The 14,805-nt window shown below is 39.6% G+C and overlaps 1 protein-coding gene across 6 annotated transcripts in view; it reads right to left on the bottom strand.

The window, feature by feature from the left end:
* AFF2 (AF4/FMR2 family member 2) overlaps nt 1–14,805 on the bottom strand; it is a 436,989-nt gene that overhangs the window by 134,571 nt on the left and 287,613 nt on the right. For 5 of the 6 annotated variants that reach the window (XM_042478423.1, XM_042478422.1, XM_042478420.1 and 2 more), the window contains one exon: nt 943–994. The exons of the other annotated variant lie outside the window; for it this stretch is intronic. In XM_042478423.1, the coding sequence (XP_042334357.1) occupies nt 943–994 (52 nt within the window). The remainder of the gene's footprint in view (nt 1–942; nt 995–14,805) is intronic. 6 annotated transcript variants of the gene reach the window in all.

The raw sequence follows: 14,805 nt of genomic DNA, 5'->3' as shown, positions 1-14,805 counted from the left end.
CCCATCTCCCCTACCCACTAAAAAGCCTGGAGGGGCACCTTGGTGGCAGGTAGGTAGGTCAAGTGGGTAGCAAGCAATATCAAGTACATTTCTATACTGCTTATCAGTGCACTTAAGCACTCTCTAAGTGGTTTACAATGGGTAAGCCAATTGCCCCCAACAAAGCGGGTACTAATTTTAGTGACCTCGGAAGGATGCAAGGCTGAGTTGACCCTGAGGCCTTGGCTGGGATTGAACTCACAGCCTTGTGGTTTGAGAGTGAATAGCTGCAGTACTGGCATTTAACCACTGCGCCACCAAATTAAGGGGTCATTGTGAATGGAGGCATTGGATTTATCCGTATGAAACAACTGTAAAAAGACATACACATGTGTAATGTACTTTTATGATTGTGTATATCACCATGGTTTAATGGTTTAAGTGTTGGACCAGGATTCTAAAGACCAGAGCTTGAATCTTTGCTCAGCTATGGAAGCCCGCTGGGTGATTATGCGCGAGTCTCAACCTCTGAGGAAGGCAATGGCAAACCTCCACTGAACAAATCTTGCCAAGAAAACGCCATGATAGGTTTGCCTTAGGGTCACCGTAAGACAAAAATGTCTTGAAGGCACAAAACGACAACTACTAAAAGTGGATAGTTACAAACAATACAACACAACATAACAACACAACAGGATAGTAACCAAGAGAATTCTAGTCCATAATTGGCTGGGAAGGTCTGGGATTATGAAAAGGTAGGAACAATAATGCTATTCTGGCACTGGGAAAATATCAGCTCTGGGGCACCTAGAAGGAAGGATGACCCAAAAGTAATTGCAAATGCCTATTGAAGCATGGCTTGTTAGTGTCCTAAACAGGTCAAAAAGTGTTGCACATTTCATTAACACTCACATAGCAATATTGGCAACTGGGGAAACAACAAATGGATATAAAAAATGTTACCTGATCATTATCATCGTCATCACTGCTGAGTTTCAGATCATCTTCCAGCATTCTTGGGGGGGGGGGGGGGGGGGAGAGAAAAATAATGCAAAATGATGTAAAATGAAATCTCTCAAGGCTTTCAGGTCAGTGGCAAAACCATCCTTGTGTTGAAACCAAACCTAGATTCTGATTTCTAAGAGAAGCATTTTTACTGAGCCCATGCTACATTCTTCTTTCACAGTATTTCTTTTCACAGCATATGCTGAGCCTATGGAGTTCTTGTTTGCCATACATGCCCAAGGCTCCATTTACATTGCTTAATTAATACAGTTTGACCCTGCTTGACCCTATTGAGATCTGTAGTTTTGTGAGAGCTCTGATGCCACAACAAACTACACATCCCAGGATTCTGTCAGATGGAGCCATGACAGTTAAACAGTGTCAAACTGCAATAATTCTGCAGTCTGGCAGCAGCCCAAGTCAGATGCAGAACAATAGGGGACTCACAATAATTTTGCATGACCTTAATTCTTATCAAATGACAGTTCAGTTTTGTGAAATGATTGTTTTGTGAAACAATAACAACAACACAACCCACACCCGATAACATGAGATGATCAGAAAACCAATTCCTGCTTTGATGGTTGTTCAGCGCTAGTATTTATTTAGGATAATGGTCTAGATACAAGGAACTTTATCCCTTTCAAAGCTACCTATATAACAGACATTTTGCAGGGGCCTTGCTCTGTGAACAGTTTGATGGATGGTTATTCAGTTCAGGGCCTTTTCAGAGCAGAGATGAAAACTTCAGGACAGTCCTCCATTCATCTACATCCCATTAGAAAACTCACTATGTAGCATTATTTTATTCCGGAGGGCATTTGGGGTTTCTTACAAGGGTTAAGCTATGGTTGAATTTTACTCCAGGTATTATTGGTGTTGTTGTTTTATTTACAGATTGCCTTTTTCCAGTCCTTTTACAAACGTTAAAACAGACACAGCTATACAATGCCACTGTTTGTTCATTTCAGTTACTGTTTTGTTTCTTTATATTATTGTTTTGCCGTTTTAATAACACAGCCAGTTGCCTTGTGAATTCTTGTATAATACAGAGGGCCAAAATATTTTACTCTTTTGTCTGAGCAAACATACATATACAAAATTAATAACTCAACTTCTGGCAACTGTAGCAATAACAACCCAGAGGGGAAATATACTTTCATTTTGCTTTACTTTGGTTTTTGTAAATTGAAAAATGCTAATATCCTCTTCTCCTTTATACTTTTCCATAGCTATTACACGAAGGAAGGTTCTTTTATACAATGATTACAGGTAATTGTTCTATAATATACAACAATTATTCAGAGTCAGACAGTATTTCATTATGAATACAAGGGACCTTTACACACAATGAGTAAACCAAAACTAAAAATGACAACTAAAAATGAACAAAGCAGACCATGTATCTGAGGAAGTAGGCTCACGTCTAGGAAAGGTCATGCCATCACCTTCTATCTTTCTATCACCCTTTGTGCACTGATTTTCCAGAATAACATGGCTATGTCTTTGAAAAGATACCAGAAATAGTTATAATGGTAAAGCATTAGACACATATTGAAATGCTGAGCATAGAAGCATAGAAACTCTTGGTGTGCTGTAAAGAAATGCCCCAAAGATCTTAACCTGAACTTCCAGAGGGCCACCAACAAGAGGATGCTATTTTCAGTGGCAACAGAGATTATCTTGGCACTTTTAAACCTGACAAATTTATTTTGGCAAGATCTTTCCGGCTACAGTTTATTCCATCAGATGTACAAAGCAGCTTGAAAGTTGGTAGGGTAAACAAGAGCTGAGAGAAACATTTCTAGTTAGTACAGTTGGCTTTCCCTATCCATAGATTTTTGATCCACAGAGTCAACAATCCGCGGCTTGAAAATATTCAAAAATAATACAAATTCCCAAAGCGAACCTTGTTTTTGCCATTTCATATAAGGGACATTATTTCACTATGCCATTGAATTTAATGGGATTTGTGCACCCATGGATTCTGGTATCCACAGGGGGTCCTGGAACCAAACTCAAGTGGATATCAAGGGCCCACTGTATGACCAAGAAATAGAAACAGTGATAGAGAAATATCCCAATTCACTTGTAGGCCTCATTCCCACTTACAGATAAATTGGTGTGTGATCCGAAATCGGTGGATTGATTTGACATCAGAGTGTGGTTCCCACTACGTTTGCCCCGATCACATTTTTTCCTTCAAAATAACCCACTTGTGGTTCTCATTCACAAATGAATTGATTCAAAATGATTCGGTTCCAGCCGTCCGAAGGGGAAATTCGAATTGATTCCGATCCGCTTGTGGTTCACACTTGCATGGAATTGATTTATCGAAAAAGAATCAGAAAAAAAAATCAGCATCAAAAAGACGCAGGTTAAATGGGTCTAGAGCATGGCCCCAATCTCGGAATTGCTTCAACGATTCAGATTAAGTGGGAACCATGGTTGTTTGAACCAGTTCAAACCAATTTACAATCCGATTTAAAAGGTAGTGGGAATGAGGCCGTAGTTAATCTAAAGATGAACCCATGCTCCCAATGATTAGAGGTTACGTGTGACTCCTTTATAGCTTTGTAGTCTAAGAAGAGCACTAGGCCCAGTTACTTAGTGGAAGCACAGCTGGAATTGCTTCCCAGTAGTGTGATTTCTCAGCACTTTGGTGAGGTCTGTAGAGAAGAACTACACATCCATGATAACATTTCCTATGCCTTGTGGATGGAACTGCATAGTTCACGTGACCACTCTGTCTTCCCTATAACCATTAATGGAGGAATGGGACTGGACCCCCGGAAAATAGTGCCCATTTTTCTGCAGCAATGAAGGGGATCACAACCTTTGGGGACAAATTTAGATCACATCTGGAATTTTGAGAGTATGGTGGACAGGAGCCATTTTCTAGAATGCAAACTCATGACAACCTTGAATTCATCCCAAAAGAAAAGAAGCCTTAGCCCAGCAACTTCACGTTCTCATCTCCTTCTGAATTCATTGTATATAGCAATGAAGAACAATCACAGAATGTACCAGAAGATGGGATTTGCTTTGAGACATTCCCATTAACAACGTGTACATTTATATATTGATTTTAAAATATGTTCAGCCTTCGGATTCCCCCATTTTAAATCTCTCTGCTTCCTTTCAAAAACCACTTTAAACTTCTCTGTTTACTTAAAAAAAATAAGTGCACAAAAGAAGAGTTAACTGGTTTGTAAGTCATCCGTCTTCCCTTGACCTCTGTTGTCCGGTGGCTCAGCTGTTACAAAATATCTAGACCTGAAACTACTGATCATTAACCTCTTAATCAATGACAGATGCCTCTGTCAAGTGTGAACCCGTAAATGCATGACTGAGATCAGAGATCGTTCTTCCCCCCCTCAACCTAGAAACCTTCAAGCAATTATAAATCTTCAACCGGTTGGATTTTGGGTGACAAATGGGTGTTCACAACTTGTTTATCTAACTGCCATCTTTGTTTCCACAGTGGCATTAGTTGCCTGTGATGTTCATGACAACAGATCACGAAACCTCTATTTACCCTTGATTTTTATCAGCATGGTACATTACACTCACCTCAAAGAGCCAAGGTGCCTTTAAGATTCAGTTACAAAAACGGCACCCAACCATCCGCCTCTATCGCAATGACTATCAATATTAGCTCAATCCAGGATCCTTCTTTAAAAACCTTGCACCTCTTTTCAATATATAAAAACTTTTGTCTTTTAAAAGGAGGCCTTTAAACAATCTGTTCCATGTTATTTAAAAAATTATAAAGATCTAAGGAAGAAGACTGTGTGTGTGTGTGTATAATTGAGCCTGAAGGGTTTTCTGTCTTCATTTAACACACATTTTATTTTCATTCTCTTACATGTTAAACATCCTTACATGACACACTCTGGCAGAAATAAGCAGAGAGGATAAAGGAAGCTGGAAATCAGACAAAGGGAAAGAACAAAGGGGGGAAAGTGTAAAAGGATGATAGAAACGAACATAGCAACTCAACTAAGCAGAGTTGTCTAGAGTAGTTGACAAACAACTGCTCTCAAACCTGCCCCTGATACATTCCTCTGCAGATGCAATTCTAATTGATCCACTAAACAAAGGATGTGTTTACTGACTATCAAAATAATATCCAAAGTAAATAAAAGATGATTACCAAGGAGGACAGCTGTTGGAAACATTTTACCAACCAACTAAACATGCAGGGTTTAGAGGACTGTCAAGTGGCTTAAAGGATATTTATGAGAAGGGGGTGGTGGTGGATATGAATTTGGATTCTTCTTCTTGGTCATAACTTAAAGTATATAATTCTTCTCTTTTTAAAAGCCAGTATGTCTTAATAGAAAATACAGCACTATGTTCACTCTCACAATTCATAGGTTAATTAACTCAAGTACGCCAGCATATTGCGTATCTCAAGGTTTGCTGTCATTAGGAATACCTGAAAGTGAACTTAATCAGACATTGATGGAATCAGATGCACCTCTAGACAAGCTGGAGTGTTTGTTTAAGACAGTGGTTCTCAACCCTTTAAGACAGTTCCTCATGTTGTGGTGACCCCCAACCATAAAATTATTTTCATTGCTACATGCACATATGTGTTTTCCGATGGTCTTAGGAGACCCCCGTGAAAGGGTCATTCGACCCACAAGTTGGGAACCACTGGTTTAAGAGGAGGTTGGATGGAGTTGGGTGACCTTATAGAACAGGGTTAATCTTAAATAGGATTGTGAGAATTTCTCCCTATTCAGCTATATTAAAAAACCATGGAAAAGATAAGACTAAATCCAATTGTTAGCCTCTATCCTCATTACCCTCATCATAATTTATACTAGGAGACAGGTTTACAAAAGCTCATGTTGCCAAATTTCTCCTTTCAGTTGGTCTCAAAGGTGCTACAAGATCTCTCTACATACTCATACTAAGGATTCAAAGATAGTCTGTTAGTCTGTAGAATCAATATGTGGAGAGATCTTGTAGCACCTTTGAGACTAACTGAACAAAAGAAATTGGCAGCATGAGTTTTCATAGACTTCAGTCTATTTCCTCAGATGCCTGGCTTCCACTCCACCAAATGCATCTGAAGAAGTAGACTGAAGTCTATGAAAGCTCATGCTGCCAATTTCTTTTGTTCAGTTAGTCTCAAAGGTCATACTAAGGATGTAAATCTTTGTAAATTTCATTCTCACTGGAAAGACAGGATAATTTTATTATTTTTTCTCCTCACTGAGAGAAAGACAGATGGAGAGGAAAAGCTGGCTTCAAAGAAGAAATGGGTTGGCTTTAGTAAGTGAGGAAATTGTAGCAAAAGCAGTCAGGAGATAAAATGTAAAGTCTGATGAAATAACATCAGTAAGACCCCAGTGAAAACCCATCAGTATACTGTGTTGATCTATTACTGTAATAAATAATCTATCTATCTATCTATCTATCTATCTATCTGCCTGTAGAAGTGTGATACAAATTTGACAATCCCTGAGCACAGGCCATACTGTCTGGGGGTCTGGAAGCTGAAGTCCAAGAAAAATTGTGAAGGTGAATTTGGGAACCACAGATTGATATATTGGAACCAGAACCAGTCCAGTTTTGAATGACTGAAAAGCAAAAAGCTGGATGTATTAAAGCCAAAGTGAAGGCAGGCGGCGAGGCTAAATCAAAAAGAAAACTGGCTGCCGAGAAAGCGATCTCCAAGGATATTAGGAATACACTTCATTTTCTATTCTTCTCTGACCTGACTGACATTATTATTGAAGATACATGTACTTGTTTGTCTTTTCATCCATAGCTAATACAGCAGATCACTTTAGAGGGGGGGAAAGTGAGCTTAAGGAGGATTTTTGATCTCATCATTAGAGCGCTGCATTTACACCTGATAACATGTTGCTTGCTTGCCCCACACACCCCATTTCTTTCCAAGTGACAGGCATTAGTGGAGTCTATTGATGTGAGAGGCAGCTTCTAAATGGCTTTTTGTTACAGGCTTAGTGTACACACTCCGAACATGCGGAAGAGGGACAGTGCCACTTTTGAGGTATAAATAAAGATGGTGATGATGATGGTGATGGTGGTGACAATGATGATGAAAAATGGAACTGGAACAGGATGAGGAAGGGTGAAAGAGATGAGTGGGTGCATTAAATTTAGCTTGAAGGCAGGTGAAAGATAAAGGAACGTCTGGACTAGAGTCTTCCCTTTCTAAAATACCACCCCAAACTTCTTGTGGAAACCTAAGAAGCAAGAAGTAAACACCAATTTGCCTGTCTTCCAAGAGTGCTGGGTCTGCTTTAAAACAAGGCACAGGTTCCTTTCATCTCTTGTTTTAACCACATGCAGATCTGTTTATGCAGATCTAGGGCCCAAACAGACAAGCCAAAATAAAGCTGCTTTGGGTCACTTTGGAGGTATGCTGTTTAAATGATGCATGCATCCTAAAAGGTTGGAAGCTGCACCAAAGCCATGTGCTGGTCCTAAAGACTGGAGCACAGCTTTGGTGCAGCCTCTGACCTCTTAGGATGCATGCATCATTTAAACAGCATACCTCCAAAGTGACCTGAAGCAGCTTTATTTTGGCCTGTCTGTTCCGGCCCCAATAACTAAAACTAACACAATCAACTTAGGATGTATCCACTCTGCAGAAATAAAGCCGTTTGATGCCACTTGTAGCAGTCAAAGAGCTCTCATCAAACTACAAACCCCAGGATTCTGTAGCGTCGTGGCATTTAAAGTGGTGTCAAACTGCTTTATTTCTGCAATGTCGATACACGTTTAGGTTTATTTAATTTGTTGCCAGCTTAGACGATTATGACAGTGAGGATGATGATGATCATCATCTATACTTTTCTGTCTTTTGAAACATCACTCAGTGGCAATTTAAGTTATTGTGAAAATGGTAGAAAATGGAAAGCAGATGTGCTTCATGAACATATCGGACATGGCAAAGCCACATTTTATAGGTTATTGTCAGATGAGATGGCTTGAGTGTATATCTTTTTGCACAGGAAACCCTTCGATGACTGATTTCCTTAAGAGATTTCATAATTTTGTGTTTCTGTGTACCTCTGTGTGTGTGTGTGTTTGTATGTATGTGTGTTCTTGGGGTAGGAAGGCAATCCCAGGCTTGGGAACTCAAAACAAATGGCAAAGCAATCTTGTGGAGAAAGAGGAGTCTTTGTTTTAAAACATTCCCTCTATAAATCTTGAAATTTGATAGCCATGCATTGAGTAAAATGTGCAAGTCATTTTGTAAATGTTTCCTTTGAGATTTTCCAAGAGTTATAGGTTGTTGTTTTTTTTAAACTAATCTCAGGAGAATAAAAGGAATTTACAAGCATCATTTAGCTTGCTATTCAGGATCACTTATTCAGAGATTATATACATATGTAACTGCATTTGATTAAACTTGCATTTGTCTTAATATTGCCGGTCCCTTTCCTTAGATAGCAGATATTGCTCATATTATTATTATTAATAATATTTATTAATCTTACAGTTCAGTACACCTTGATGCATAAGGAAAAATCGTGTAGAGACAAGACTTTGTGTGTAGATTTCACTGTTGGATTGTGCCCTTTGCATGTATGTGTATTTGTGTATTAATGTGTGATTCCATTTTCATTTGCCAATAAGCAAAGCTGCCTGCGTAAATTCTAATCCTTTGTTAATTCATTCACTTAGCTGCCTTACAAGGTCATAGCCTTCCAAAATATAGAAACAATTCAATTCTGTATTGATTATATTCTTAGTAGGCACAGGAAGAACATTCAGAAATAGTCAATGTTTCCTCAGTGTTGAGAAACAATAAAGAGAAGAGTCCTGGACTGGCAAGAGTCTTTGCATTTTTGGACTTATTCTATGCAAAAAATGCATATGGTTGCTTTCTGCAGAAAACAATAATTTCTGCAAAGGAAACGGCATTTTCTGCACAAAATAATAACATCATTTTTCTGCATATTAAGTGTGAGTTCCTGCAGAAAAAAATTCTGTTCCCTGGACATAATGCCATGCGTGGATTTTGCACAGAATAAGTGTGAAGAATGCAGCTTTCAAAAACTGTGCACTTTTTGAAGACTTTATGACAGCAAAAATTAAATTGCTTGATACTGTTTACTGCTTCCCCTGGGATGAAAATCAGGAAATAATAAACCAGAATGAATATAAACAATAGTTCTAAAAAACCAATTAAACTAATATTTAACTTGTGAGGGGGAAAACACCAGCAAGAAACAGTGTGCAAAATTTCAATTAGCAGCTAGGAATACAGAGTTGACTTTTAAAACAATATTATTAAAATAAATACAGACAGGGACAACTGTACAGTATAACCTAGTGATTGTCACACTTTGGTCCTCTAGATGTTTTAGACTTGGCAACAGTCGGGGATTCTGGGAGCTGAAGTTCAAACTTCTGGAGGACCAAAGTTTGGGAACCAGTGGCACAACCATTCAAGAGATTATCTCACAGGGTATGGCTTGGCACTAAAAAGTCCCTCTCTATAGTGCAGGAATGAGAAAGATGTAGCCTGGGGATTGTATGAGTCCCCTTTCTGTGGCCTTGAGTCTCAACCAGAGCTTTATGGTCCCCACACCAAAGACCTTTTTTAGGTTGAAAGGGAAATTGCCACTCCTATAGGCTTCAAGGAGTAGTGAGTTTGCATTAAAACAGAAACACACGAGGTTCTTCGCATCCCTTGTTTCTTCCATATATGAAATGCATTTCCAGCTATTTCTAGATTCAAAGGGGCAAAAGGGATTGCAGGGTCAGAAAACTGTTTGCTTGGTCCCTGTCCTTTGCCTGCCTCTGCTCTAATGCCTGTCTTCCTACTACGACATGGAGCAATGGATTCGAACTACAGGAAAAGAGATTCCAACTAAACATTAAGAACTTTCTGATGCAGACAGATCTTGTAGCATCTTTGAGACTAACTGAAAGAAAGAAGTTTGAGGCAGGATTACAACCTTAAAAGACACTTAGTACAATTTACAATCAATACAACAATAAAATACTAACACTGAATTTACCAAGAATTCCTATTAGTTCTCTAAAAATTAAAACTCGTCCATTAGCCAACAATCAGAGTCAAGGAAGAGCAGTCGTCATAACCTTTTTATATGGAATTCAGTGGGTAAGCCCGATGGAAGAGATCCGTTTTGAGTGCCTTCTTAAAGGCCTCTAAGGTAGTAATGAGACAGATCTCTTCTGGTAGGTCATTCCATAATCTTGGGGCTGCGGCAGTGAATGCCTTATGTGAAGTTGTCATTAACCTGGTATTATAATATTCTAGTAAGAACTTCCCAGATGTTCTGATATCTCTCTACATACTGATTCTACAGACTAGTAATCTTTGAAACTCCTGATGGCAAGAGCTGTTCAACAGTGGAATATGCAGCCCTGAAGTGTAGTGTAGTGTCCTTCATTGGAGGTTTTTAAACAGAGGCTGGCTGGTCATCTGTCGAGAGTGCTTTGACTGTGGCAGGGAGTTGGACTAGATGGCCCTTGGGATCTCATCCAAATCTACCTTAGTGATCTGATCAACCCGGGAACTCTTGCCAGCAAGGCATGTGCTCTACCACTGAGTTAAGGTCCTTGTTCTCAGTAGTAGATCCTCGGCACTGATCATGTTGTGTCCATGGGGGGGGGGGGAGGTTGTTCCCTTAACTTGCATAGAGTAGAACCAGTCTTTTAATTTCAGATGTGGAATCTGGATAAAGCACCGCTGGTGATTTTTCAAGAAGCAGCAAGGAAGAGCGTTCTGTCTACTGGAGAGGGCAGGTTGACACCTCCTAGCCTCAGGAGACTCATCAGCTGTCTTTGAAACCTTTCTTTCCTAAGGAAATTGATGGCGGGGAAATGGTGGGAAGGAGAGATCTTGTGTTGCTAAGAAACACTCCATTTTTTGTTGTCACACTCAATCTGCCTTAGCATCATATCAGTAATTAGTGTAATTACGGCTGGTGAGAGGAAAGTAACCCCTGTGGTTATCTATTAGGTTACTCACAGTCAGCGTGCACTTCATTACTCATCTCTCCACATCATCTCCTAATTTCAAAAGGATTAAGCAAAATGAATTCTTTTCGTGGAAGAAGGTCTTTATCTAGATGGCCATTCATCTCCACATGTAAAACAGCTCTTCGGGGGAACTCAAAAAACAAGTTGTTACTGAGCAATTGGAAACCACTGCTTTTTCAAGGTGGAAATGGGACAAAATGCACTTTAATACATACTTTCCGAACTAAGAAGTGAACCAGAAGACAACTGGGTGGCATTTCCATGTCAGTGTGGGTGATAAATCCAGTTGTTTCAACTTTAATGGTGCTCCCCCAGGTGAGGAACCTATTTTGGAGACAGGGTTCAACACCTTGGATAACTCTGGAGTGGAACCTGGAATGATTTCCCCACCGCAGTGACATGAGAGTCACCAGCTGCCACATGATTTATTTATGTCAAATACTGATATTCTCTCCTATATTGTGGGATCTCAGGGAAGTGGACAAGCACAACCAATGTAAATAGACTAAAGCAATTTAAAATTTAACCAAAAAATAAATTGAAAGAACTTATAAACACAGCAAGCAGTCTGAAAAGTTAAAACATAAAAGATGTGCCCAGTGAGCTACAGTCATGCAAAAGCTCAAAGTTCAGTTGAAAGGATTTTGCATTTTTATTCCAAAGAAATCTGCAACAAGGCCCCCTCTTTTCAAAGAACCATCCACCTTTTATCAAGTAATTTTTCTTCTAACACTCCTGACAATAATTATGAAACTTCTCTCAGTGCTACAGCCTGTTTTGGCTCGCTTTGAGCAAGATGGAGATACAAGACCACAGGTGAAGACCTACAGAACTGCTGGCGATGGGGCAGTCAAAGCAGTAGGTTATGTTGAACAATGGCACCAGGACCTTGGATAGCTCCAAGATAGAGAATTTGCTCCAAGAATAATATGAGCCAGTTTGGGCCCTTTTGATCAGGGACCCTCCATATATTTTGGACTTTATCTCCCATATATTGTTTAGTTTTAAGTAAGTTTTAAATTGTAAATGGTTTAATTGTATTTTAAAGGGTGTGTGGGTTTCAGGGTTATGTTACGGACTGTATATTTTAATGTTGTAAGCCGCCCTGACTGCGTTGTGCAGAGGGGCAGGATAAAAATAAATATTATTATTATTATTATTATTATTATTATTATTATTAGCCATGCATACACAATATCTCTCCAACAAAAGTCAGTCTGGCTCCATCCCTTCCAAGTGTATGCTGGGGAATTAAAACTGTTATTGTTTTGCTTGGCCTTGACTTCTTAAAATCAGGACTCCCTGCTTTAGCTATTTTTAACAATTTTCACTTGTTTGAGGCTCTAGGATTATTAGTTTTATTAAAAAATCTGGGTTTTGCTTTTTTTAATCATGCATTTAATATTTTATATGTTTTTATTCATTGCACATCATCTTGGGGACTCTGGTGGATTGCAAGGAATATATATATATATATATATATATATATATATATATATATATATCCCTTTCTAACCAGAGATAAGAGTTGCAACGTTATTTCCGCACTTTGTGACTGCTTCTCCAGGCGGCTGAAACCTGCCTTTTTGACAGCTCGGCTCCTAGCAAGTAATGTCATAAAGATAAAAAATGAGGGACAGAAGAAAACTATCTGTGTGGGAAAGCTGTGATGTGAGATTAATGGCATTTTCTTAATTCTCAGTTTCACCACTGGGCATTTTATTGATGCAAACCGTTAAATAAAATTGGAAAAACACCATGTTTTTGCCTGGGGGCTGGATAAAACGGAGTCTGTAATAAATGAAGAGGGGCAACGCAAGCTGGAATCATGCCATTGGAATGACCATGGGCTGCTTATGTTTCTGTCCCTTAATGTTGCTAAGCATAGGGAAATTGTAGCACCCCCAGCGGGAGATGTAGGCTGCAAGGGAGAGGTAAGTCCCAGGGTACCCTGAAATATATTAGGTTGAGATATTGAATCTCTACCACCAAATATCAAAAGCACAAGCACCAGAGACCGGAGTTCACATGGAATCTGACAAGCTAGATGCCCTTAAAGAGAGAGACTTGATGAATTGTCTAGATAACCTGATTGATAACTCTGTTGTCAGTAACCTTTGTAGACCTTTAGATGCCGAGGGTAGAAGCAGACCTTTCTTTTACAACTCCTCCACATTCTATCAACGGAGACTAAAATCTTTTGTCTCTTCTCTGCTATGTTTACTGGGAAATTTAGGAGTGCTCACTTTCCTGGTGTAGCTGTTTGAACATTGGACTATGACTCTGGGCAGCAGAGTTTGAATCCATGCCCAGCCATGGAAACCCACTGGAAGACCTTGGGCAAGTCACATTCTCTCAGCTTCAGAGGAAGGCAAAGGCAATTCCCCCCTCTGAACAAGTCTTGCCATGAAAATCCTGTGATAGGTTCACTTTAGGATTGCCATTTGTCAGAATCGACTTGAAGGCACACAGCAACAACAGCAGCAGCAACAACCGCACGGCATCCAGTTTGACACCACTTTAACTGCCATGGGTCAATGCTATGGGATTCTGGGATCTGTAGTTTGTTGTGGCACCCAAGCTCTCTGACAGGGAAGGCTAATTATCTCACAAAACTCCAAATCCCAGAATTTTATAGTATTGAGCCATGGCAGTTAAATTGGTACCAACCTGGATTATTTTTGCAGTGCAGCTGTGGTCAAGATCTAAGTGGGTTTTGCAGAACAGCTATCTGGAGAATAAGTAATAAGGACACACAGCATATGACTGCATCTCCCCAAAACATAGTATGAAAAGAAAAGAAAAAACCCAAAAAGATAAGTGAAAACATATTTGCTTCACTTTTAAATGTCTGTGTTTGTGATTTTCTCCCCCCTCCCCTCCCCTTGGCAAGATCTATGCATGTAATATGGCTTGATAACCTGACTGAAAAAATCCATCCTATTGTTTCATAAAGGGCTCCAGTCTGTCTGGGCATATTTTACCCCTAAGTAACAGTACAAGGTTTGTATTTCCCTAGGCAGTTCAAACCCTTTCCCCGCCTCTCTTTTAGTTGTTGATGTATTTGGCCGAAGCCCCAATTTTGCACTGCCTGGAATCCAAGAGAATTTCCCTCTGCATGTTGAATTATGGCTCTGACATAAATCCACAGCCCCTTCTGTGTAAGTTAACCTTCTTCCATGATATATTTGGCTCTTTCAAAGAGTTTGTTTACCCCCACAAAATTATAGCACATGAGTTCCTCTCTCCCTCGGCTTTTATTTTTTGGTAAAATACTGCCACATGTTGGCTTGGGGTTCAGCATGGCCAAGTATTTCCTATGTTTTCCTGAAGATTTTTCCGCCCTTTCCGAACCCTGAGGTCTATAGAGTTGTCTAGCTGAATACTTGGTTACCTGGAGAACATGAGTGACGGAGACACCGCAGTTTCTAATGAGAGAGATTCTGATGAAAAACAACACATTTTGTGTGCAACAAACCTCCCCACCCCCTTAAATGGATATTGCGCTCTTTCTACAAATAGCATCATATAATCGTCAAGGAAGAAACTGTAGGACGATCAGAATAGACAAAACACAGACAAAACAGCCACACAAGACTTAGTAATGATTTGGATGACTCAGAGGCCCAAACATTCATTATGTCCATTTCAGATGGATGCCAATAATTGCCAACACTAGTCCCTTTTTTGTGCCCACGAAACTCAAAAACTATGAAAGTAGGTAGGCTGGCATCTCTGCTCTTCTTTAATTATTGGTTGGAGGGCTTTTTTTTGGGGGGGGGGGAAACTATAACTCTTTCTGCAATTGATTATTTC

This window comes from Sceloporus undulatus, chromosome 7 (assembly GCF_019175285.1).
Source record: "Sceloporus undulatus isolate JIND9_A2432 ecotype Alabama chromosome 7, SceUnd_v1.1, whole genome shotgun sequence".
Taxonomy (NCBI): domain Eukaryota; kingdom Metazoa; phylum Chordata; class Lepidosauria; order Squamata; family Phrynosomatidae; genus Sceloporus; species Sceloporus undulatus.
This window is presented reverse-complemented; position numbering and strand designations above follow the sequence as displayed.